The sequence below is a fragment of the Odocoileus virginianus genome, chromosome 13 (assembly GCF_023699985.2).
Source record: "Odocoileus virginianus isolate 20LAN1187 ecotype Illinois chromosome 13, Ovbor_1.2, whole genome shotgun sequence".
In the NCBI taxonomy this organism is placed as follows: domain Eukaryota; kingdom Metazoa; phylum Chordata; class Mammalia; order Artiodactyla; family Cervidae; genus Odocoileus; species Odocoileus virginianus.
The window spans coordinates 67,971,020-67,997,055 of NC_069686.1; the positions used below are offsets into that span (position 1 = coordinate 67,971,020).

At 43.2% G+C, this 26,036-nt stretch overlaps 1 protein-coding gene across 12 annotated transcripts; it reads left to right on the forward strand.

Moving 5' to 3' along the window:
• Window positions 1–1,278: 1,278 nt before the first annotated feature.
• Window positions 1,279–25,735, forward strand: TEX51 (testis expressed 51). Of its 12 annotated transcripts, none has more exons than XM_020913562.2 (9): window positions 1,279–1,531; window positions 1,627–1,701; window positions 1,960–2,106; window positions 2,277–2,294; window positions 2,378–2,461; window positions 3,527–3,602; window positions 3,689–3,746; window positions 24,954–25,109; window positions 25,531–25,735. In XM_020913562.2, exons 1-9 carry the CDS (start codon window positions 1,333–1,335, stop codon window positions 25,546–25,548), a joined length of 831 nt encoding a protein of 276 aa, XP_020769221.2. In that variant the 5' UTR covers window positions 1,279–1,332; the 3' UTR covers window positions 25,549–25,735. The 12 variants fall into 12 exon arrangements, with proteins under 12 accessions (XP_020769221.2, XP_020769208.2, XP_020769219.2 ...); XM_020913549.2 differs by having other exon boundaries at window positions 25,566–25,735; XM_020913560.2 differs by having other exon boundaries at window positions 24,954–25,101.
• The last annotated feature ends 301 nt before the right edge of the window (window positions 25,736–26,036 follow it).

Below are 26,036 nucleotides of genomic sequence, written 5' to 3' on the forward strand. Positions count from 1 at the left end.
ACATACAGCTTCTTCTTGTTTAGGGACAGCAATAGTTTGTCTGCTTAGTTATGGTGAGTTTCTAAGTTTTCTTCTGCTTCCCACCATGTCCTTTGTACTCTTTTTTTCCTGTGGTGTTTGCTTGCTTTTGTTTGAATTTTTGACATTATTTTGTCTCTTGTTCACACTTAAAGCACTCCTTAAATGCCTGGTGGCTTTCAGCTGTCCATAGTTCAGCTTGAGGAACTCAAATTGGTTGGAAGCACGAGGCGGAAGAGGGAAAGCTTATCAGCTGAGGAGTGACAAGGACGCCACTGGCTTCTCTTTATTAGAGAGTAGGGAATTTTGCATCTCTTCAAAGCCCACTGCACATAAGAACTGCTGCCTCAGAGATGGTTCTCTCTGTACTTTCATGAACTCCCTATCTACACTGCCTACTGTGTCTACTCTGTGGTCAGAATAGCTATTGAAGACCCTCTGTTTTGATCAGGCATAAAAACAGTAGCCAGTTTATAAGTGCCATGGAAAAGACATGTGTTCCACAAGCTTCCCACATGGCTGACCACTTCCATGTGGCAAAGTGACTCACACACTTTAAACATTTAACCCTCCTTCTGTGCTGCTGTCTCCTGGCCCTGCAAATTTCAGCTTGTTGAACTATTCCATTGGTAAATGCCACCAAGGGAGCTGGGGATAGACCACAAGGTGGCACAGCCACCTCTCTGATCCTTACAAGAACCATCACCAATGATCATCAGTGATTCCATCTTCAGAGGAGAACATCAGAGTCCTCACTTTGGTTTGATGCCTAAGCCCTGGTTTGTGCCATTGTAAAAGGAAAGAGTCAATTTTGACTCTTCCATGCTAGATCTGTTTCTTTGGCCACTTTTGTTATTATAGTCACACATAATGGCTTGCCTCAGAGAATCCCACCCCTCTGCCTGACTGGTAAGCTGAAGTACCTTTGTTCAGAGCTCTGTCTTCCCGTGGATGGCAGGAAGGAAGAAATTAACACAACCCCCTGCCTGAGGTTTGCTATTCTAGGAGATACTTGTTAGATTTCTTTCCTCACCTCCCCCATCCATAAAAGAACCTGGCACCTAGGCCCCAGCAAGATGGTTATTTTGAAACACTAATTTGCCAACTTCTCAGTCAACCAGCTTTCTGAATAAAGTCGTCTTGTGCAGCCAGCAGAACAAGCTTGGACTCAGTAACACCGTAACTGGCTTTCACCTTACCCTGTGGAATTTACTTTTGTTCTACAAAAAGAATGTTTCCAGGGGGACAGGGTGCCACCATTCCACGTGGAACTGCCAGGCAAGGTGGTAAGAGCACCAGAGGAAAACCCAGAAGATGCTCCTTCTCCTGCTCAGCTGTCTCCTGCCTGCCACCAATGGGAAGAACTGCCTCCAGTGCTGGCAAGAGCTGCCTGCACTAATAGATTATGACCTGCAGATTCTTTGGGGCACCCCAGGGCCACCTGCAGAGCTCTCCCAAAGCCTCCATTCCCTATTCATGAACAATCATTCTTCTCCTGAAAACTCATACCTTGGTGAGGCACAGCCAGGAGACCCAGGGATCAGCACTGACCCCTTTACCTGGCCCAGGGTCTTAATCCCCTGACTTTGTCCCAAACCCCATTCTCAGGTCAAGACCATTTGGAGGAAGCAGCAGGAACATTATTCACTCACATAGATAAAGCCATTAAGAAGCTTCGAGATGGTGAGGAAGCCTAGAATCCTAGGGCCCCAGGGCTTGGGTTAACAAAACCTGATCGTCCAAGGCATCCCCTGAAGACCACTGGCATGTGGTGGGGCAGTGTTGTGAAGGGTGGGATTGGACATAGCATCTACCTGTGTGCTCTACAGAATTTCTGTCTGAAAAAAACTGGCTTAAATTCCTAATCTTGAGGAAGTTAGGTTATTGACTCCACCTATGAAACACACAGTGAAAGCACCCCTTCCCTCTTGTTTCACCCAGATAAACCATCACTTCTGGAAGAGGTTCGTGTCCTGAAGCAGCAATTTTCCAAGGAGCTGGAGGATATATCTGAGGGGCTAAAGGACAAGGGTGAGAGGTGGGGCTGGCCCCTGCTCATCACCCAGCCCGTCACTTCCCAGAGACCTGGTGAGGCAGAGTCCAATTTGCGGCCCCCTTTGGGCCCCTCCCCTGCCCTTGCCTGGGGCACCTAACCACACTTTCTCCCAGCTGCAATTCCTGCTCACACCCCAGTCCCTCCCAGCTCTGTCTGCCTCCCCAGCACCTCAGTCTCTCTACCATTTCACCCTCCTGGGCAGCCTGCAATGAGTCCTGTGGTGAGTATTTTGGGGACCAGGCCTGGGTGAGGGGTGAGGGGCACCTGACCCTCTTTAAGGCTCCTACCCATCCTTTCTAACAGACATCCGCTCCACATTGGAGGTAATCAGTTGCACCACGTGCCAGAAACACTTCGTTACCTGCCAAGACCCTGCTCTCTGCCCAGGTGAGTGGCCAACCAACCATCTTGGTCTCCAGCCTCCCTGCCTTCACTCCAGGTCTGTTGTTGTCTTTGTCTGGAATGTCTCCTTCCTCTGTCTACCCCTGATCCCTTTGTGCTCCCCATCCTCCCTGGGGAAGGTCATTTCCCAGGATATCTGGATTCCACATGTCCATCTTCAGAGCCTTAGAGCCATCTGCCTCTAGGACATGTTCTCAGGGGGCCTGTCAGGTCATGTCCAAACCCATCTCAACTTCCCCAAATCTACTCTTCCTTCAGGCCCCCTCTCAACAAATGTCTCAGTCAAGTCCTCAACCTCCTAAACCAGGAGTCTTCCTCCCTTACTCAGAGCATGTAGTCACCAGGTCTTGCTAAAGAATTCTTCGGCGTGTTACCATATGAGACTTCCAACCTCCTCAGACAGCCTCACCTCCTACCTGGATTGTGGCAGAGTCTCCTAACTGACCTCCCTGCCTCTCCTGGTCACCTCTCGCTCAGCAGTGAAAGAACCCTCTCTCTCAAGGAGCCAGTCTACTTCTGACACTCCCTGTCATAACTTCAGTGGCTCCCAGTGGCCCCCAGATAAAGTGCACCCACCTGGGGAGGCCTGCCCGCCTGTGCCCTCCCCTGTCTTCGCAGACACGCAGAGCTGCTGACATGGAGCTTCTGACCTGGAGCACTCTGTGTCCTCTGCTTGGAACAGTTTGGCTCCTTCACCATCTGAACTGAACTCCCAGTCTTTCAAAGTCCAGCTCAGAATTCCTGTTTCCTAAGAAGCTTTTCATGACTAGCTCTGAGCTAGCCGACCCGGAGCTCGTCAACCCTCCCAGAGCCTGTGCTCTGCCCTGGTGCTCCCTTGAGACACCACAGCAGACTCTTCGGTTTGTCTCCCTTCTAGAGATCAGGGACCCTGTTTTACTCATCTCTAGATGTAGGTGGGCATACAGTAGGTGCTCAGCAAGTGTCTACAAACAGGTGACTGAGTGGGTAAGAATGCAGTCTCCTCTTGGAGCTGAGATGGCTCTGTCTGCTCCCTAATCACTGGCTCTCCCTTTCCCCACCTCCCCGCAGCATGGACTGGGAAGAACTTCCGGTGGGCTATGGGCATCGGCATCGCTCTGCCCCTGGTGACCCTAGCTGGAGGTGGGTGAGTGCCTGCTCCAAGCCCCATGTTCCCAAGGAAGACACACCTACTGCTTGACTGACCCATCTCCACCCTGTTTCCTGGCCCAGATGTTACATTTTCTGGCTCGAGAAGAAGAAAAAGAAGAAGGACAAGGAGGCACAAAAGGTCCTGGGACATCTAGGATCCCCAAGGAGGGAAAACTGTTTCTGCCTGGGGGTAGCAAGTCTAGAGGCCCCAAGTCTGGTTCCCTGGGCCTGGTTTCCAAAGGAGTGTCAGATTGAGGGCTGGGACTCAGGAGAGCCACTATCAGCCCCCAGTGTGAGCAGACCCATCCAGGGCCAGGTGCCTGGGACAGAGCAGGAGCAAAGCCCTCAATCTGCAACTGACCCACAAAGTGCTCCCTGCCTATAGCTGTCATCATCCCTCTGTAGCACCCACCTCTACCCTTCACCACCCTGCTACCTGACTGCATAGGCTGCCAACAATCCCCATGGCCCTCTGCTCCTGGTTGGGTTTGGTCAGCTGGAGGTCAGAGGCAGAAGCAGGCCTGCTTCTCCTCTCTTGGCAGGGACCCAGCTGGCCACTTGTCACCTTCAACTGAACAAAGGTCCCAGGTGCTGTCAGGAAGCTCTTTTATCTCTGGGTTCTGGTAACTCTCCCTCTCCCAACCCCTCCAACCTGGGGTGGTAACAGCTCTGAAGTTCTGAGACCCAGGAAACTGCATTCTCTCTTGAGGTTTCTCTATAGCCATGCTCTGTAGGTGTCTTTTATTAAAACACTCTCCTTGTACTCTGATGCACTGTGCTATCTGCTTCCTGCTGTACCCTGCATGGATGCAGCTGGCACTATGATCCTCCCCACACGGGCCCACAAGGACTGTCCCATGTCCTCAACCTCTTCCCTCCAGCCCAACACCCTTACCTTTCAGAAAAATCTCTCTCCTAGTCCCCGAAGTGGCAACTCCACAGGATCACACTAGCCTCTCCTGATTCCAACACCAGAGTTGAGGGCAGCAATGGCCTGGGCCCCTTGAGGCGTCCCCTTGTCCGGGTGTGGAAAGCATGGAGTGCAAGTGTTTGTTGCTCAGTCATGTCCGGCTCTGCGACCCCATGGTCTGTAGCCAGCCAGGCTCTTTTGTCCATGGGTGTGAAAGAGAGGAGGTAAGAGGCCAGTTGGAAGCCCCAGCAAGAGCAGGGACTAGCAGAAGAAACCCAGAAAACAGGTTCCAAGTCACATCAGTAGCAGACCTCACCTAGGAACACCCAAGTTGCCAGAGGATCACAGGTGCTGCCAACGGTGAAATTTACTGGCTCTGTCTGTCAGAGGACTTGCCTCATCCTCTTCCAGCTTCCTCCAGATCCCTTTCCTTCTCAGCCCTCAAGGGTTGAATGGAAATCCTGTGACCCTGAAGCATGGCTCTGCCCTTTCCCCTCAACCCTGTGCCCCTTCCCACTGATCCCCCAGCCTCTCAGTTTTGGTTCAGGCTCTCCAGAGCTGGAGACTGAACAGGAGGCCACACCCAGATCTAGGACCTGGGTCTGCAGGTTGACTCCCAGGACTGAAAGGAAGCAGGTCTGAGACCAGAGCTACAGATGGGCAGCCCAGACCCTGGGCTCAAATCCTGACTTTGAAGTAGAGGTTCTGGATCCCCCTCTCTGCATGTGTTTCCCCTCTGAGCACAGAGCAGGGGATGCAGTGTTCTAGCCAGGCTGGTGTGCCCACTGGGTTCATAACTGCCATCCCATATTTGCTCAGGCTGTGGGTGCAAAATCAATGCCTCATCCTCTTCCCCTTCTACAGTCCACTGAAATCCTGCTGGCACCCATGGCCCATCTCCTAAAACAGGGTCTCTTGTCCCCTCTGGTTCTACTGGTGTTCCCTCCTCAGAGCTGGCAGCTAGGCTGGAAGTAGGCTGACTTCAGCATCACCATATGGCAGTAAGGTACCCTCCCTGGGCGGGGGCCAGGAGAAAAATGCAAGAGACCAAGGTGAGACATAAACAGAACAGAATGCAAACAGCAGCCTGGGTGGGAAGCATCATGGCCAAGGGCAGCTGTGGGTGCCCAGCTGCAGGCATCTCCAGCTCACCACACCAGGAATACAGGAAGGCCTCCTGGAGGTGGTGTCTTCAACTGTGAGGCCAGGGATTATGGAAGGGAGGGAGGAGTGTTTTCACTGAGGATCCCAGCATTACACAGAGAGGTACAGAAGAACTTGAAAGAGTTCAAGAGCCCCAAGAAACATGGCTGAAGGGAGAGGTCCAGATAAGAGGCTGGTGAGAAGGAGGATAACAGCAGATTCCAAGCCCATGTGGGTCCAAAGCAAGCCTGAGAAAAAACCCACGTGGGACTCCTGGCACAATAGGTGGGTAGGGCAGGCTGGGGGAGAGGCAGCAGAGGGTTTTGTCAGAGGCAGACCGAAGTCCCCAGGGGGCAAGAGCCCATAGACATTGGGAAAAGCATATGATCAGGACCTACTCATAGCCATTCTGAATGACTGGGCAGAACCCCAGTAGCTGTCATGGAACTCTGGGGGTCTGTGGTTCTCTGCACGTCTGTGAAAGCTGGTTGTCACCGAGGACATAGAAAAAGTCAAACTCCCTAGGCTGTGATTTGTTTTCCTATTTGTATTTAAATTGAGACTTAGACTACTACCTCAAAGGAATCCAGAGCAACTGTTTTCTGGTGCCTGCAGTAAAAGCAGGAGACCCTGGTGTAATTTATACGAAGTACGAGCTTGTGTATTTGTATGCATATATCTCATCAACAGATTTTTTTTTATTATTTGTTGGCATATTTGCATGAAAACTAGATATAATGCTTTCTGCTAGAGTAGAAAGATTAAGGATTTTGGGGTCAGGCAAATGTTGACCAAAATACAGGCTCTGGAGGACTCCTGCTTCTGGCTGTGACAGGCAGCTCAGAGCAGACCAACACTCCCACCAAGGGCAACTATAAATAAAGCATGTCCAAAGAGCAGAACAAGACAGGAAGTCTGTTTAGGGGTGCCTGAGGTCCCCAAGTAAAGAGAGTTTTCTGCAGTTAGCCCACATCCTGCCATGACTCTCCCTGGGCATTTCAGGCTCAGCAGATCAGGTTAAGAGGCAGGCTGAGGTGCTGGGCCAAGGATGACTGCCATGTTTGGAGCAGCCAAGAGACTTTCAGCAATACCACTGGACCGCTAATTTACAAGTTGGAGTTCTAGCTTGTCCGCACAGAATGAGAGGTCCCTGAAAACAGGGGGATGCCTTCAGAAAGCACTGTAGTTCTTTCTGCTCCTCCAAGGTGCCTCCCTATTCTTAAGCAGCACAAGCTTAAGATTTCTGAAGAAAGAAATCAAGCAGAAAGGATCTGAAATGCAATTTATCAGGGATTGGAATGCTAGGGAAATAAAAGTTGGCATTCATGACCCACATAAGAAGACAAACTTTGATAAATACCCCAGGGTATTGGTTAGAAAGGTTATAGCTTAAAAGAGGGAGTGTATCAGTGGCAGACTAATCCTTACAAAGATGGAGCTCAGACTCACAACCCCTCAGTCTCTGACAAAATTGAAGAGACCTGTTCTTCCTCCATATCACTGCTGAAGGAGAGAGTAAATACTTTTGGTAGGAAAATGATACCATCTAGAACCACTACTATGTTTTATTTATAGGGTCTAGTATTCAAATAAATATTAACAGGCACACAAAAACAAGATCAAGAGAAAAAGCAGATAATAGAAATAAGTCTACAAGGGATCCATATATCAGAGTTATCTGTTATACATTTTAATAACTAGATGAAGGCATCCAAAAATACTTTTTCAGATTTCCAGATAAAATTGACATTATGCATTGTGTTAGTTTAAGGAGTATGTGTTGATTTTACATCCTTATATATTGCAAAGTAGTTACCACTGCAGCATTAAATATCACTTCCATAAAGTCACATAACTACCTTTTTATGATGAGAACATTTAAGATCTACTCTTTGAGCAAGTTTCAAGTATATAATACAGTATTATGAACTATAATAATCATGCAGTAGTACATTAGATCTTTAAAACTGATTTGTCTGTTAACTAGAAGTTTGTACCTTTTGACCAAAGTCTCCCTATTTCTCCTGCCCACAAAACCCCTGGCAACACCATTCTACTCTGCTTCTGTGAGTTTGTTTTCTAAAGATCCCACATATAAGTGATACTGTATAGTATTTGTCTTTCTCTCTCTGACTTATTTCACTTAGCATAAAGCCTTCATGTTTCCATCCATGTTACTGAAAATGGCAGAATTTCCTTCTTTCTCATGGCTAAATAACATTCCATTATCCATTCATCTGTTGACAGACTTGGGTTGTTTCCTCCTCTTGGCTATTGCGAATAGTGCTGCAAAGAACATGGAAGTGCAGATATGTCTTCAAGAGGCTGTTTTCACTTCCTTTGGAAATATAACCAGAAGTGGGATGGATGGTGATATGGTAGTTCTATTTTTCATTGTTTAGGATCCTCCATGCAGTTCTCCATAGTGGCTGCACAAATTCATATTTCCACTAAAACTGCATAAGGGTTTCCTTTTTTCTACATCCTCACTAGTGCTTGTTAATTCTTGTCTTTTTGATAATAGCCATTCTAATAGGTGTGAGGTGGTATCCCATTGTTTAGATATTCATTTTCCTAATGGTTAGTGATGCTGAGCACCTTTTCATGTACTTGTTTGTAAGTATTTAGAAAATGTCTATTCAGATCTTCTGCCCATTTTTAATTGAATTGTTTGGATTTTTTCCATTGAGTTATCTGAGTTTAATATATTTTGCATGCTAACTCCTTATTAGATATTAATATATGATTTGCAAATATTTTATCCCATTCCATATGTTGCCTTTTCATTTTGTTGATGATGGTTTCTTTTGCTGTGGAGAAGCTTTTAAGTTTGATACAGTCCTGCTTGATATAGTCCCCCCTTATTGCCTTTGGAAAAAAAAAAAAAATCACTGCTAAGACCAACACCAAGGAGGTTTTTTCCTGTTTTTTTGTTTGTTTGTTTAAGAGTTTTAGAGTCTCAGGTCTTATTTTCAAGTCTTTAATTCATTTCAAGTTAATTTTTGTGAGTGATAAGATTGGGGCCAGTATCAATCTTCTGCATGCAGTTATGTAGTTTTCCCTGCATTATTTATTGAAAAGATATCTTTTCCCCCTGACTACACTTGGCTTCTTTGTCAAATATTAGTTGACTACACATGAAAGAGCTTATTTCTGGACTGCCAACCTGCTCCATTAGTACATGTTTGTTTTTATGCCAGTATCATACTGTTTTGATTACTATAGCTCAGTAGCACAGTTTGAAATAAGGAAGTGCAATGCCTCCAACTTTGTTTCTTCACAATATTGCTTTGGCTATTTTGGTTGTTTGTGGTTCCATATAAATTTTAGGATTGCCATTCTCTTTATCTGAAAAATGTCATTGGAATCGATTTTATAGATGGCTTTGAGTAGTATGGACATTTTAACAATATTTATTCTTTCAGTTAAAAAATACGAGATCTCTCTGCATTTGTCTGTGTCTTCTTCAATCTCTGTCATGAAAGTATTATAGCATTTAGTGTATGCATCTTTCATCTCCTTAGTTAAGTTTATTCTTAAGTATTTTTTTATGCTATGGTAAATGGGATTTTTCATATCTTTTTCAAATATAATGTTGTTAATGTATAGAAAAGAAATAATTATGTCTGTTAATTTTGTATCATGCAATGCACTTTACTGAATTCATTGGCTAATTCTTAAAGGTTTTTGGTAGGATCTTGGGATGTCTATGTCTAAGATCAGATCACCTCTAAGCCAAGACAGTTTTACTTCTCCCTTTCTGATTTGGACAGGGCTTTGGTGGCTCAGATGGTAAAGAATCTGCTTTCAATGAGGGAGACCCAGGTTCAAACCCTCTGTCAGGAAGATTCCCTGGAGAAGGGAAATGGCAACGCACTCCAGTGTTCTTGCAGAAAAGAAATAAAAGTTATCCAAATCAGAAAGTGAAAAGTGTTAGTTGATCAGTCGTGTCCAACTCTTTCCATCCCATTATTTTGAGCTTATGTGTGTGTATATCTTTAAAGATGAAGTGAGTCTCTTGTAGTTAGATTTTCTATTTTAATCTATCCAGATACTCCATTTCTTCCAATTGGAGAATTCAATTGATGTACATTTAGAGTAATTATTAATAAGTAAGAATCTACTAATGCCATCTTATTAATTCCTTTCTGGCTGCTTTGTAGTTTCCTTGTTCCTTTATACTATGCTGCCATACTTTGTGAATTGATATATTCTGTAGTGGTATGCTTTGATTCTCTTCTTTTCACCTTTTGTAAATTTACCGTACATTTTTACTTTGTAGTTACCATAGGTATTACATAAAATATAACAATCCATTTAACATTGATAACAATTTAACTTCAATCACATACAAAAACTCTATCCTTTGAAGTGTTTCATGTAACAATTTACATTTTTAAATTAATTTATTCCTTTTAATTGGAGGGTAATTATTTTACAATATTGTAATGGTTTTTGTCATACATTGACATGAATTAGCCATGGGTGTATATGTGTTCTCCATTCTGAACCCAGCTCTCACCTCCCCCCTGCTTCCCATGCCTCAGGGTCATCCCAGGGCACTGGTCCTGAGCACCCTGTCTCATGCATCAAACCTGAACTGGTGGTCTATTTCACATATGGTAATATACATGTTTCAATGCTATTCTCTCAAATCATCCCACCCTCGCTTTCTCCCACAGAGTCCAAAAGTCTGTTTTTCACATCTGTGTCTCTTGCTGTCTGCATATAGGGTTGCCATTACCATCTTTCTAATTCCATATATATGCATGAAAATACTGTATAGGTGTTTTTCTTTCTGACCTACTTCACAGTATAACAGGCTCCAGTTTCATTCACCTCATTAGAACTGACTCAAATGCATTCTTTTTTATAGCTGAGTAATATTCCATGGTGTATATGTACCACAGCTTTCTTATCCATTTGTCTGCTGATGGACCTCTAGGTTGCTTCCGTTTCCTAGCTATTGTACACAGTGCTGCAATGAAAATTGGGGTACATGTATTTCTCTCAATTCTGGTTTTCTTATGTGTATGTCCAGCAGTAGGATTGCTGGGTTGTATGGCAGTTCTATTTCCAGTTTTTTAAGGAATCTCCACACTATTCTCCATAGTGGCTGTACTAGTTTTCATTCCCACCAACAGTGTAAGAGGGTTCCCTTTTGTCCACACCCTCTCCAGCATTTATTGTTTGTAGACTTTTTGATAGTAGTTATTCTGACCAGCATGAGATGGTACCTCATTGTGGCTTTGATTTGCATTTCTCTGATAATGAGTGATGTTGAGCATCTTTTCATATGTTTGTTAGCCATCTGTATGTCTTCTTCGGAGAAATGTTTTGTTTAGTTCTTTGGCCCATTTTTTGATTGGGTCATTTATTTTTCTGGAATTGAGCTATATGAGCTGCTTGTATATTTTTGAGATTAATCCTTTGTCTGTTGCTTCATTTGCTATTATTTTCTCCCATTCTGAAGGCTGTCTTTTCACCTTGCTTATGTTTTCCTTCGTTGTGCAAAAGCTTTTAAGTTTAATTAGGTCCCATTTGTTTATTTTTGCTTTTATTTCCATTACTCTGGGAGGTGGGTCATAGAGGATCTTGCTATGATTTACGTCAGAGAGTGCTTTGCCTATGATTTCCTCTAGGAGTTTTATAGTTTCTGGTCTTATATTTAGATCTTTAATCCATTTTGAGCTTACTTTTGTGTATGGTGTTAGAAAGTGTTCTAGTTTCATCCTTTTATAAGTGGCTGACCAGTTTTCCCAGCACCACTTGTTAAAAGAGATTGTCTTTTCTCCATTGTATATTCTTACCTCCTTTGTCAAACATAAGGTGTCCATAGGTGCAAGGATTTATCTCTGGGCTTTCTGTTTTGTTCCATTGATGTATATTTCTGTCTTTGTGCCAGTACCATATTGTCTTGATGACTGTAGCTTTGTAGTACAGCCTGAAGTCATGCAGGTTGATTCCTGCAGTTCCATTCTTCTTTCTCAAGATTGCTTTGGCTATTCAAGGTTTTTTTGTATTTCTATACAAATTGTGAAATTATTAAGTTCTAGTTCTCTGAAAAATACCATCAGTAGCTTGGTAGGGATTGCATTGAATCTATAGATTGCTTTGGGTAGTATACTCATTTTCATCATATTGATTCTTCCAATCCATGAACATGGTATATTTCTCCATCTATTTGCGTCATCTTTGATTTCTTTCATCAGTGTTTTATAGTTTTCTATATATAGGTCTTTTGCTTCTTTAGGTAGATTTATTCCTAAGTATTTTATTTAATGGTGAATGGAATTATTTTCTTAATTTTCTTTCCTGTTTTCTCATTGTTAGTGTATAGGAATGCAAGGGATTTCTCTGTGTTAATTTTATATCCTGCAACTTACTATATTCATTGATTAGCTTTAGTAATTTTCTGGTGGAGTCTTTAGGGTTTTCTATGTAGAGGATCATGTCATCTGCAAACAGTGAGAGTTTTACTTCTTCTTTTCCAATCTGGATTCCTTTTATTTCTTTTTCTGCCCTGATTTATGTGGCCAAAACTTCCAAAACTATGTTGAATAGTAGTGGAAAGAGTGGGCACCCCTATCTTGTTCCTGAGTTTAGGGGAAATGCTTTCAATTTTTCTCCATTAAGGATAATGTTTGCTTTGGGTTTGCCATATATAGCTTTTATTATATTGAGGTATGTTGCTTCTATGCCTGCTTTCTGAAGGGTTTTTATAATAAATGGATGCTGAATTTTGTCACAGGCTTTCTCTGCATCTATTGAGATAATCATATGGTTTTAATCTTGCAATTTGTTAATGTGATGTATCACATTGATTGATTTGTGAATATTGAAGAATTCTTGCATCCCTGGGATAAAGTCCACTTGGTTGTGATGTATGATCTTTTTAAAATGTTGGTGGATTCCGTTTGCTAGAATTTTGTTAAAGATTTTTGCCTCTATGTTCATCAGTGATATTGGCCTGTAGTTTTCTATTTTTGTGGCATCTTTGTCTGGTTTTAGGGTGATGGTGGCCTCATAGAATGAGTTTGGAAGTTTACCTTCCTCTGCAATTTTCTGGAAGAGTTTGAGTAGGATAGGTATTAGCTCTTCTCTAAATTTTTGGTAGAATTCAGCTGTGAAGCCATCTGGTCCTGGGCTTTTGTTCGTTGGAAGATTTCTGATTACAGTTTTGATTTCTGTGCTTGTGATGGGTCTGTTAAGATTTTCTATTTCTTCCTGGTTCAGTTTTGGAAGGACATACTTTTCCAAGAATTTGTCCATTTCTTCCAAGTTGTCCATTTTATTGGCATATAGTTGCTGATAGTAGTCTCTTATGAATGTTTGTATTTCTGTGTTGTCTGTTGTGATTTCTCCATTTTCATTTCTAATTTTGTAGATTTGATCTTCTCCCTTTTTTCTTGATGAGTCTGGCTAATGGTCTGTCTATTTTGTTTATCTTCTCAAAGAACCAGCTTCTAGTTTTGTTGATTTTTGCTATAGTCTCCCTTGTTTCTTTTTCATTTATTTCTGCCCTAATTTTTATGATTTTGCTCCTTCTATTAACCCTGAAGTTCTTCATTTCTAAGTTGCTTTATATGTAAAGTTAGGTTATTTGATTTGTCTCTTAAGGTAAGATTGTATTACTATGAATCTTCCCCTTAGCACTGCTTTTACTGAGTCCCATAGGTTTTGGGTTGTTGTGTTTTCATTTTTATTTGTTTCTATGCATATTTTGATTTCTTCTGTGATTTGTTGGTTATTCAGAAGTGTGTGGTTTAGCCTCCATATGTTTGTATTTTTAATAATTTTTTACCTATAGTTAACATCTAATCTTACTGCATTGTGATCAGAAAAGATGACTGGAATGATTTCAATTTTTTTTTAATTTACCAGGGCTAGATTTATGGCTCAGGATGTGATCTATCCTGGAGAAGGTTCCATGTGCACTTGAGAAAAAGGTGAAATTCATTTTTTGGGGGTGAAATGTCCTGTAGATATCAATTAGGTCTAACTGGTCCATTGTATCATTTAAAATTTGTGTTTCCTTGCTAATTTTCTGTTTAGCTGATCTATCCATAGGTGTGAATAGGTATTAAAGTCTCCCACCATTATTGTGTTACTGTTAATTTCCCCTTTCATACTTGTTAGCATTTGCTTACATATTGCAGTGCTCCTATGTTGGGTACATATATATTTATAATTGTTATATCTTCTTCTTGGATTGATCCTTTGATCATTATGCAGTGCCCTCCTTTGTCTCTTTTCAAGGCCTTTATTTCAAAGTCTATTTAATCTGATATGAGTATTGCTACTCCTGCCTTGTTTTGGTCTCCATTTGCGAGAAATATCTTTCTCCAGCCCTTCACTTTCAGTCTGTATGTGTCCCTAGGTTTGAGGTGGGTCTTTTGTAGACAGCATATATTGGCATCTTGTTTTTGTATCCATTCAGCCAGTCTTTGTTTTTTGGTTGGGGCATTCAACCCGTTTACACTTAAGGTAATTATTGATAAGTGTGATCCTGTTGCCATTTACTTTGTTGTCTTGGGTTCAAGTATATAAACCTTTTCTGTGTTTCCTGTCTAGAGAAGATACTTTAACATTTGTTAAAGAGCTGGTTTGGTGGTGCTGAAGTCTGTCAGCTTTTGCTTGTCTGTGAAGCTTTTGATTTCTCCTTCATATTTGAATGAGATCCTTGCTGGGTACAGTAGGATCTGTACTACAATCCTGGTTGTAGGTTTTTCTCTTTCATCACTTTAAGTATGTCCTGCCATTCCCTTCTGGCCTGAAAAGTTTATATTAAAAGATCAGCTGTTATCCATATGGGAATCCCTTTGTGTGTTATTTGTCACTTTTCCCTTGCCGCTTTTATTTTATTTTTTTTTCCCCTTTCTGCTTTTAAATTGATCTTTGTGTTTGATCTTTGTTAATTTGATTACTATCTGTCTTGGGGTGTTTTGCCTTGGGTTTATCCTGTTTGGGACTCTCTGGGCTTCTTGGACCTGGGTGGCTATTTCCTTCCCCATTTTAGGGAAGTTTTCAACTATTATTGCCTCAAGTATTTTCTCATGACCTTTCTTTTGGTCTCCTTCTTCTGTGACTCCTATGATTCGAATGTTGGGGTGTTTAACATTGTCCCAGAGGTCTCTGAGGTTGTACCCATTTCTTTTCATTCTTTTTTCTTTTTTCCTCTCTGCTTCATTTATTACCACCATTCTATCTTCCACCTCATGTATCTTATCTTCTGCCTCAGTTATTCTACTGTTGGTTCCCTCCAGAGTGCTTTTGATCTCAGTTATTGCATTATTCATTATTGATTGACTCTTTTTTATTTCTTCTAGGTCCTTGTTAAACATTTCTTGCATCTTGTCAGTCCTTGTCTCCAGTCTATTTATCTGTAACTCCATTTTGTTTTCAAGATTTTGGATCATCATTACTATCATTATACTGAATTCTTTTTCAGGTAGACTCTCTATCTCCTCCTCTTTTGTTTGGTTCGGTGGGCATTTATCATGTTCCTTTACCTACTAAATATTTCTCTGCCTTTTCATTTTGTTTAGATTGCTGTGTTTGGGGGTGGCCTTTCTGTATGCTGAAAGTTTGTGATTCCTTTTTATTGTGGAGGCTCCTCCCTGTGGGTGGGGTTGGACAAGTGGCTTGTCAAGGTTTCCTGGTTAGGGAAGCTTGCTTTGGTGTTCTGGTGGGTGGAGCTGGATCTCTTCTCTCAGGAGCACAATGAAGTGTACAGTAGTGAGTTTTGAGGTGTTTATGGGTTTGGTGTGACTTTTGGCCACATGTATTTTAATGCTCAGGTGTATTTTAATGCTGTATTTAATGTATTTTTATGTTCCTGCATTGCTGGAGAATTAGCTTGGTATGTCTTGCTCTGAAACTTGTTGGCTCTTGGGTGGAGTTTGGTTTCAGTGTGGGTATGGAGGTTTTTGGATGAACTCTTGTCGATTAATGTTCCCTGGAGTCAGGAGTTTTTTGGTGTTCTCAAGTTTTGCATTTAAGCCTCCTGTCTCTGGCTTTCAGTCTTATCCTTACAGTAGCCTCAAGACTTTCCCATCCATACAGCACTGATGATAAAATATCTAGGTTAATGGTGAAAAGATTCTCCACAGTGAGGGACATCCAGAGAGGTTCACAGAGTTGCATGGAGAAGAGAAAAGGGAGGAGGGAGATAGAGGTGACCAAGAGGAGAAGAGGGGGAATCAAAAGGATCTAGTCAGTAATCAATTCCCTATGTGCTCTCCACAGTCTGGAACACTCAGAGAGGTTCATGGGACTATATAGAGAAGAGAAGAGGGAGAGGGGAGATAGAGGTGACTAGGAGGAGAAGAGGGGGAGTCAAAAGGGTAGAGACCAATCTAGCCAATACTCAGTTCCCTAAGTGATCTCCACATCCCGGAACACCCAAAGAGATTTGCAGAGTTAGGTAGAGAAGAGCAGGGGGAGGGAGGAGATAGATTTGACTTGGGGGAGAAAAAGAAGAGTCGAAAGGGGAGATAGTAGTCAAGCCAGTAATCACACCCCTAAATAAAAATGGGTACTGAAGATTAGACTCTTAAAGGTACAAAATTGATAACAAGTACCAAAAAGCAAAGATTAAAAATCTAGAGCAGGGGTTAGATTCTCAAAAATACAATATTAGAAATACAAAACAAAATCACAAAAATTATAATATATATATATATATTATATATATAATATATATATATATATGAAATTTGCTTTAAAATAGGGTATTTTTTTGGCAAGGTAATAGGTTATAAAAATGAAAAGGGGGTAATAACTCACAAATAAAAAAATTAAAAATTAAAAAAATGATAATAGTAAAATATATCTAGGAATTTCTCTGGAGCTGTTGAGGGCAGTGTGTGGTCATTTCAGTTTCAGATAGTTCCTGGTTCCAGCTTATACTTCTCTGAAGGTCTATAGGCCCCTTCCAATGCTTAGCCACTGTTAACTACAGGGTTTTAATCTGTTGCCCCTGTCACTTCTAAAGCGATTCACTCTTCTTTGTTTATTTTGGCTTCCTCTGTTTGCAAGTCTCTCCAGTGTCTAACTTGTGCCCTGATGCAAGGGGGCGGTGGTGGTCTCTTGTTTAGGCTCACTTGTTGAGTCGTGCTGCAGGGAGGGAGGGACACTGCAAACAAATATGACTGGCGTGGGTGGGGAGTGCTCGCAGTGTACGGACCACACTGGGTTTGCCCCAGCTCATGGAGTGTGTGCTTTCCCAGTTTACACTGCTCAGGCTCCAGGTTGCTCTTCAGAGGTAATTTCCAAAGCAGGCCCTGGGTTTCATGCACTTCCCAGATCTAAGCTGCTCAGGTTCAGATTCTCTGGTACTCCACAAAAGCACAGACTCAGTTGGGCCTGCATTTTGTGCCCTTCCCAGGTTCGAGGAGCTCAGGCAACCAGGTGCTTGGCCAGCACGCTGTCCCAGGTGGTTTGTGAGTCTTAATCACCTCCCCAGTCCCAGCCGCTAAGACTCCTGGGTGCACCACAAGAGCGCCGTCTCAGATGTGCCATGTGTCTCCTCTGGGGAGCTGATCTCTGGCTGTGACCCTCTTGGCAGATGTCAACTGTCCAGGATCCCAGGAAGACTTGGTTAGCAACTGGGAGCCTACTCACAATCTGCTGGAGGATGCCGCCATCTCTGGGGCCAAGATTACCCCTTGCCTTCTTGCTCTGGCTGTCGCCTGTCTGCCTCTCTGCCCCCGGGAGGGGGATGGGCCGGCCCGCAGCTGGCCAGCTCTCCTTTGGTATTCACTCAATCTTTGATCTGTGAGCAGGCCCAGCTGTGCCTTAGGTTAGAGCTTTTGATGGAAAAGTTCTCTCTCTCTCTCTCTCTCTTTGACTATCCCAAAGTTTCGATTGCTATCTAACGTTAGCTCCCTCAGATTGTCCTCAGGGCATTCATGCCCGGTCCTTTCCCTAAGCATGCAACCCTTGCCTCCCTGTTCAGCCCCTGCTCACTGGTGGCAGATGCGAGTGTCTGGGCTATTTCTCTACTGCAAGCTGTGATTAGGCACATATTCTGTGGGTTGTTTCTTTTCCCCCTCCCAGTTATGTTGCCCTCTGAGATTCCAAAACTCCCCACAGACCCACCAGTGAGAGCTAAGATGGTTTCCTGGTCTTTGGAAACTTCTCCTCCTTCACAACTCCCTCCCTGGGATGGGTCTCTGTCCCTAACTCTTTTGTCTCTCTTTTGTCTTTTATATTTTGTCCTACCTCCTTTCAAAGAGAATGGGCTGCCTTTCTGGGTGCCTGGTGTCCTCCGCCAGCATTGAGAAGTTGTTCTGTGGAAGTTGCTCAGCATTCAAATGATCTTTTGAGGAATTTGTGGGGGGAAAGTGGTCTCCACATCCTATTCCTCTGCCATCTTAAGACCACCCCTCCAACAATTTACATATTTTATATTATGTATTCATTATTGAATTATGGTAGCTAAAGCTATTTTTAATAATTTTGGCCTTTAGCCTTTACACTACAATTGTGGTTAACCCATTATCATATTATTAAATTAGAGTAATCTGAATCTGACTATATATTTATAATTACCAGTGTCTTGTATATTTTCATGTTTTTATATTACTTAATAGCATCCTTTCATTTCAGGTTGAAGAACTCTTTTCAGTGTCTTTTGTAAGGCAGGGATAGTGGTGCTGATCTTCATCAACTTTTGTTTGTTAGGGCAATTCTTTATTTTGCCTTCATTTGCTAAAGACAGAATGCTGGGTAAAGTATTCTTGCTTGGAACTTTTTCTTTTAGCATTTTATTCTGTTCTCTCCTGTAAGGTTTCTGCTAAGGAATCTATTATAGTCTTATGTCAGTTCTCTTTAATGAAAGAAATTTTATCTCTTGCTGCTTTTAAATTTATCCCTTTATCTTTGAGTGTTGACAGTTTCATTATATAGTGTGTCTCAGGGAAGATAGATTTGTATTGAAATTTTGGGGTGACCTGTTAGCTTCATGAACTTGGATGTCCAGAACTCTGCCCAGGTTTGGGAACTTCTCAACCACTATTTCCTCAAATCAACTTTCTACCCCCTCTTTTTCTTCATACTCCAATGACATGTGGATTGTTTCTCTTTACAATATCTCATAGGCCTTAACTCCTTTTTAATTCTTTTTCCTTTTTTACCCTCTGATTGGGTAATTTTAGTTGATCTGTTTTCAAACTCACTGACTTTTCTGCTTGATCCAGTTTGCCACTGAAACTCTCTATTGAATTTTTCAGTTCAGTCATTTTACTCTTCAGCTCCAAAATTTCTGTATGGCGTGTTTTTGTTTTTGTTTTAATTTTTTCTCCTTGCTAATTTCTCGTTTTGTTTTTATGTTTTCTTGACTCCATTAAATTGTTTATCTGTATTCTCTTGTAGCTCTTTGAGCATCTTTAGAATAATTATTTTGAATTCTTTTAGGTAATACATGGATTGCCATTTCTTTGTGGTCATCTGCTGGAAACTTTCTTCATTTCTTTAGTGATATCATGCTTCCCTGTCTCTTTGTGATCCCTGTAGACTTGCATAAGTATCAACTTAATTGAAGAAGCAGTTACCTCTTCCAGACTTATGGACTGACTTCAGTAGGTGGGGCATGTTGGAGTGCGCTGTGACCCAAGCACCATGGCTCGGGGCACCAAACACGGGGGCAGAGTGCAGGACCGACCGAGAGCGGGGAAGCCGGTGCGGGGACCTATGGTTCAGGCCACTGAGACCCACAAACTCAGCAACTGTGCTGGTGATTCTGGGAGTCTTGGAACCTAGCAGGGGGAGTTCAGGTCACTGAGACCCACAAACTCAGCAACTGTGCTGGTGATTCTGGGAGTCTTGGAACCTAGCAGGGGGAGTTCAGGTCACTGAGACCCAGAAACTCAGCAACTGTGCTGGTGATTCTGGGAGTCTTGGAAACCTAGCAGGGGGAGTTCACTGAGGCTGCAAGAGCTGTTGGGGCACTCAGCAGCATTGTCACATTGAGCACCTCCAGGTCTAGGTGATTTTGCTCATTAAAAACTACTCAGGATGTTTTCTCAACAAATGATGCTGGAGAAACTGGTCATCCACGGGCAAACGTGACCCTAGACTCAAGTCTCATCCATTACTTTAAAATTAACTCAAAATGAGTCATGGAGCTAAATATAAAACATAAATTTATACAATCTTTAGTTTAAAACATAGGAGAAAAGCTTCAGTATCTAGGACTAGGCAAAGAATTCTTAGATGACACCAAAAGCATAATTCATTTAAAAATTGATAAATTAAGCTTTATCAAAATGAAGACATTTGCCCTATGAAAGGCCCTGTTAAGAGGATGAAAATATAGGCTACAGAAAAGACATGTTCAAACCACATATCTGACAGAGGGCCAGTAGCTAGAATATATAATGGATTCTCAAAACTGAGCTATAAAAGTCAAATAGTCTAATAGAAAATGGCCAAATGACATGAAGAGACATTTTACAGAAGAGACTATACAAGTAGCAAATAAGCACATGAAAAGGTAATCAGTATGATTTGGCATTGAGAAAATGCCAGAAAAAAGCCACAATGAGATACCACCACACATGTATCGCAGGTACACTGGCACTGACATCAGCTGTACCAGTTGCTGGTGGGGATATGAAGCTAGTTGGTCTCATATGGTGCCGGAGAAAAGGTGAAGCAGTACCCTGTGTAGGGTGTGGGAGAACACAGTGTGTGCACACATGCCCCCAGAACCCACTGATTTCTGAGCAGTTTCACCGGCAGGACTTCAGGGCAGCCCACCTCTTCACCTATAGACAAAGGCCTAAATCATTTGTGCTGATGAGTATGGGAGCCTTAGTAATTGTGCTTTTTCAGGATCTGGCAGTGTTTTTAGCATTTCCAAGTCTCACTGGTCTGGAGCAGCCTAGGCAAGAGCCCAAAGCTCCCAGCATGGCTACCCTCCATCCTCCCCTCCCAGTCATCAGCAACATCCCCCATTCTCCCCTCCCAGTCATCAGCAACATCCCCCATTCTCCCCTCCCAGTCATCAGCAACATCCCCCATCCTCCCCTCCCAGTCATCAGCAACATCCCCCATCCTCCCCTCCCAGTCATCAGCAACATTCCCCATTCTCCCCTCCCAGTCATCAGCAACATTCCCCATTCTCCCCTCCCAGTCATCAGCAACATTCCCCCATTCTCCCCTCCCAGTCATCAGCAACATTCCCCCATTCTCCCCTCCCAGTCATCAGCAACATTCCCCATTCTCCCCTCCCAGTCATCAGCAACATTCCCCCATTCTCCCCTCCCAGTCATCAGCAACATCCCTCCATCCTCCCCTCCCAGTCATCAGCAACATTCCCCATTCTCCCCTCCCAGTCATCAGCAACATTCCCTCCATCCTCCCCTCCCAGTCATCAGCAACATCCCCCCCACAGCCTTGACTGGATTTTACTTCTCCAAATCTGCCACTTGCCCCTCTACCTTCTATCTGTGGGCACACTGGCCCTCTTCCTCAAGAAATTATACCTCATTTACTTGTCCTGGCTCTACCACACACCCACCAGAGACTCTGCCAGGCAAGAGGGAGAGCAACTGACAATTTTCTAATTTATATCATATGCATATGTGTGCTGTGCTTAATTGGTCAGTCATGTCCAACTCTGTGGCCCCATGAACTGTAGCCTACCAGGCTCCTCTGTCCATGGGGATTCTCCAGGCAAGAATACTGGAATGGGTTGCCATGCTCTCCTCCAGGGGATCTTCCCAACCCAGGTACTGAACCCAAGTCTCTCACACTGCAGGCAGATTCTTTACTGTCTGAGGCACCAGGGAAGCCCAGTGACAAGTATACGCATATACTTATCAGTTTATCTAATTTAAACTGCAACAACATGGAATAAACATTATAATCTTTTTGCAAATTAGAAAAAGAAAATTGAGATCCAGGGAGGTTGTTACTTACTTGGTACATTTCTTTACTTTTTCTGTGGAGTCTGGAAGTTGAAAAATAGACCTGAAACCTGAGAACTAAAGTATGATATTACCTTCCTCCCTGACATTCCCAAGCCCAACAGCCATACTGAATTGTCTGCAAGTGGTCATTTTTAATCAGCTGAAAGTATAAAGCCTATCCCTGTCCCATTTGCTTCCTTTCTTCTGCCTTTGCCTGGTTTGCAAGGACAATACCATTTGAGCATGTCCATTGCTCTTGTAAATCATGTTTCCATCTCTCCTTTTTAATCTTTCATTTATTGAGCACCTTTAATTGCCAGGCAATGTGATGGCTACATTATATAAACAATCTTGGGTCTTCAACCCCAAGAAGATTATTTTCCCATTAGATGTCAGACTCCAGCTTTGCTCTCATTGACTAGCACCCTATCATGTGTGGACATGTGTGGGTGGTGTGCACTGGTATACATACCCTGAGAATACAGAAGATTGATAGATGTCCTATCTCAGGCCAAAGTTCAAAGACATTAAGGAATCAAATTCTTCTCTCAACTGGTCATGAACCAAGATTTGAACCCAGGCCCATCTGCCTCCAAAGACTCTATACCAAACTTTCCTGCTTCTGTCCTGCTGCTAAGTCACGTCAGTCGTGTCCGACTCTGTGCGACCCCATAGACGGCAGTCCAACAGACTCCTCTGTACCTGGGATTCCCCAGACAAGAACCCTGGAGTGGGTTGCCATTTCCTTCTCCAATACATGAAAGTGAAAAGTGAAAGTGAAGTCGCTCAGTCATGTCTGACTCTTAGTGACCCCATGGACTGTAGCCTACCAAGCTCCTCCGTCCATGGGATTCTCCAGGCAAGAGTACTGGAGTGAGTTGCCATTGCCTTCTCCGCCTTCTCTCCTGACTCTCTGGCAAAACTGCTCCATGCAGGGAGGTCAGGAAGGGGAACCAAAAGGACACAGAGGCAATTTGAGGAAATAGAACTTTAGCAGAAGTGAGACAGGTCACTGAGAACTGAAAAGTTAAAGCCCATCCTGTAAGAGGAAAGCAAACTATGGTATTAACTGATGGAAATTGTTTGACTAGGACCCCAACTCTTTAGTGAAACATCTCAACACTCACTAGCTGCATGATTCGGGACTGGTTGCTTAACCTCCTGACTGTCAGCTCCCCACAAAAGACAACCAAAGTAATCGGCTGGTCAAGCAAAACCATGTTCTATTGTTCCCTGCCGTTTGGGGAGGTGTAGTTTTTACCGACGCCTGGCAGAAAGGGAGAGGCAGAGATGGTATATTTACAAAGTTTGGATGGTCCAATTTAAGGTAGATCTTTCAACGCTGGTGGCCTAACTGTCCTTGAGAAAAATCGAAATGCAATAGGACTGTTGGACACAGTCCAACATATGTGATAGGGATTCACATATGCATGCATGTTAAGTTGGTTAGTCATGTCTGACTCTTTGCAACCCTATGGACCATAATCTGCCATGTTCCTCTGTCCATGGGATTCTCCAGGCATGAATACTGGAGTGGGTTGCCATGCCCTGCTCCAGGGCATCTTCCCACCCAGGAAGTGAACCCGCATCTCTTATGTCTCCTGCATTGGCAGGTGTGTTCTTTACCATAAGTGCCACCTGGGAAGCCCAATAGTGATAGAGTAGGATAATTAAATAGCTAATTTTGAAAACCCTCTATGAGGTTAAAGACAGAAAAAGAATTTTTAAAGGGTTTGTGAGACTGTTGTAAGCTAATGACCTCTCAAGAAAAGAATCCAGTAACCAAGCAACAATCTACATGTGCAGTTAAAGTACAAGGCAATAGATATGGGTCTACATCTTGTTACATGAAGTCAACGAGTTAACAGTCTTTGAAGAGTGGCATTTCTGCATGTAGGCAAGACATATAGGTGAAAGGTGACACTCTATTGAAGCCTGAGATGGATTACCATATTTTAGTATATGCCACCACCCTTTTGCTAATATATATATATGATTTAAATAGTGCCACTACAGTCCCAATTAGACCATATAGGTTAAAAGGAGGAGCTAATGATGTAAGCCTTGCCATCTATCCCAGACTGAAAAAGGAGGTGGTCTTCCCCTGCCACTTTTTATCTTGTTATAAAAATGTAGCCCTCTTTGTTCTCAGGGATGCACTCCTTTGCCTGCCCACTTGTATCTCTCACAAGCATCCTATGCTAATAAACTCACTCTCTCCCTATCAGTTTGCCTCATGCTAAGTTCTTTCTGTGCTGAGATAAAAAGAACCTGAGCTTCAGTAAGTCCTGCGGCCAGTTTCAATGAAAAGACAGTGAGTTACATACAGTTCCTTAAAGAGTCCAGGATTGTGGTTCAAGTCCTCTCTGAAGGAGTGTAGGCTCAGAGGGAACTGTGAAACAAGTGTTTGGAGTGTATGTGGTCGGCTTATGAGTCCAGTTAAGCAATCAGTTTTTCATAGATGAGGCTACTTACTCTGTTGAGAGAAAGCTGAGGCATATGTCACCCAAATAAATGAGTTTTTCAGCAAGTTTCTGAAGCAAACTCTAAAGTTATTTGCAACTTCATCTTCCTGGGCAAGAATGTCCTGTAGTAGAAGTCAAGTCCATGCTAACCATACAGTGGTAAAGCAACATGAATGCAGACAGTAATCTCTGGGTTTGTGTGGTTTCACTTATTATCCCTGTCCCTTGATGTCCTCAGCAGCAGAACTGGGAGAGTGGTGGCAACTACTTCTGAGAGCTGACATTGAGAAATAATGTCATCGGTATAAAGGACTTAGTTAGAATATCTTGCACTTAGTAAATATATTTGTCAGCTCTGGCTGCCATAACAAAGAGCCTCAGACTGAGGGTCTTAAACCACAGACATTTATTCTCTCATGGTTCTGGAGCTTAGACATCCAAGACCAAGGTGTCAGCATAACTGAGTCCTTCTGGGTCCTCTCTCATTGGTTGGTAGATGATAATATTCTCCCTCTGTCTTCACATGGTTCCGTGTGGGTCCTAATCTCTTTTTATAAGGATACTCGTCATATTCAATTAGGACCCACCCTAGTGATCTTATTTTACTGAATTACACTTTTGAGACCCTATCTCTGAACACAGTTACATTATGAGATAATGGAGAATGAGGGCTTCAACATATGGGTTTGGGAAGGGAATGTGGTTCTGCCTTATAAGAGTAAGAATTTGGTAATATTTTCAATATCATTATTGGATGCCTCAACTCTCATGTTTCTAAAGAGCTGGACTATGCTCTGGCTCTGCTGGGCTATCTTTAATTTCTCAGATATGCCATTTGCCTCACCACTTCTCTGCCTCCCCCAGGTGGGTAATTCCTACTCAGAGCTCCTCTCAACCCTTCTTTTCTCCAGGAAACCCTCCCTGGGTACCCTAGACCACAGAGGACTCCAGCTACACACAGCCTTCCTCAGCCCCTTTCTGCTCCAGCACCTGTCACCACTGAAAAGAGAGAAATGGAAAGGATGCCACAGTCATCAGCAATTGAAGCCACCACTGATGGTGAGCAGGTGAGCCCTTGAGGGAACTTGGGAAGGAAAGAATACCTGCCATCTAGCAGATCAGACTGCAGCTAACTCCATATGGTGAACCCTCAGGAAACTCAGGAAGTGAGGTGAAAACACAGGATATTGGCCCCAGATAGGTGAGGTGCATATCAAAGGAATAATTTCGGTGAGCCCAGACTCTTGCATCTTCCCATATATAGAAAAGCGCTAAATTCCTTAACCTGAAGATATCTGATTTTCCTTTAATTAACAATAATCTTCTGATGTTCAGACTATCTTCCCTTTGTTGCAAAACTTCTATATAACCTGACTCCCACACCTCACCTCCTCAGAGCAATTCCCTCAGGGTAACTTGAGATTCTGCCTCCCAGCCTTGAAGTCCTAAAAATTTCCCACCAAATAAAGCATAACTCTCAACTTTCAGGTTCTGAATATTTTTTAAGTCAACAAATTCAATAGGTGTGGTTCTGCTGGATGTCATCTGTTTGTCAGACTGACTCTGTGAAGCTGGACCTTCCTGCCTGTCTCCCTGCTATATCCCCAGCCCCCAGCAGCACACCTGACAGATGCTCAATCAATACTTTTTGAGCAGATGAATAATATGAATAAATCTCACTGATTGTTATTCACTAATGAGTTGATTCTTTTGGTCAATCCATCCAATTTGGGTCAGAGAAGGAAATGTGGGGAAGATACCTGGTGTGGAAATTTGAACCCTGGTTTTGAGTGGGTCAGGAGTTCCTGAGCATCTGTCTTCCTGGGGTGGAGCAGGTCAGCTGTGAGCAAAGGCTGAGAATTAGGGATTGAGCCTGCAGTTCATGGTCAAGTGGGGGTGAAGCCTGGGGAAGAAGCCTGACCCCCACTGCTGTGCAAATTGGCTCAGCCCCAGCCCTTGTTTGGGCTCCCCTGATAGCTCAGGTGGTGCAGTCC

Bases quoted from the DNA above. Each gene is read 5' to 3' on its own strand.
- TEX51 (XM_020913549.2), top strand. From the start codon at position 1,333: ATGCTCCTTCTCCTGCTCAGCTGTCTCCTGCCTGCCACCAATGGGAAG. The intron at 3,603-3,688 runs GTGAGTGCCTGC...TTCCTGGCCCAG, and splicing joins GTGACCCTAGCTGGAGGTGG to ATGTTACATTTTCTGGCTCG. The intron at 25,110-25,565 runs GTGAGCCCTTGA...CAAATTCAATAG, and splicing joins CCACCACTGATGGTGAGCAG to GTGTGGTTCTGCTGGATGTC.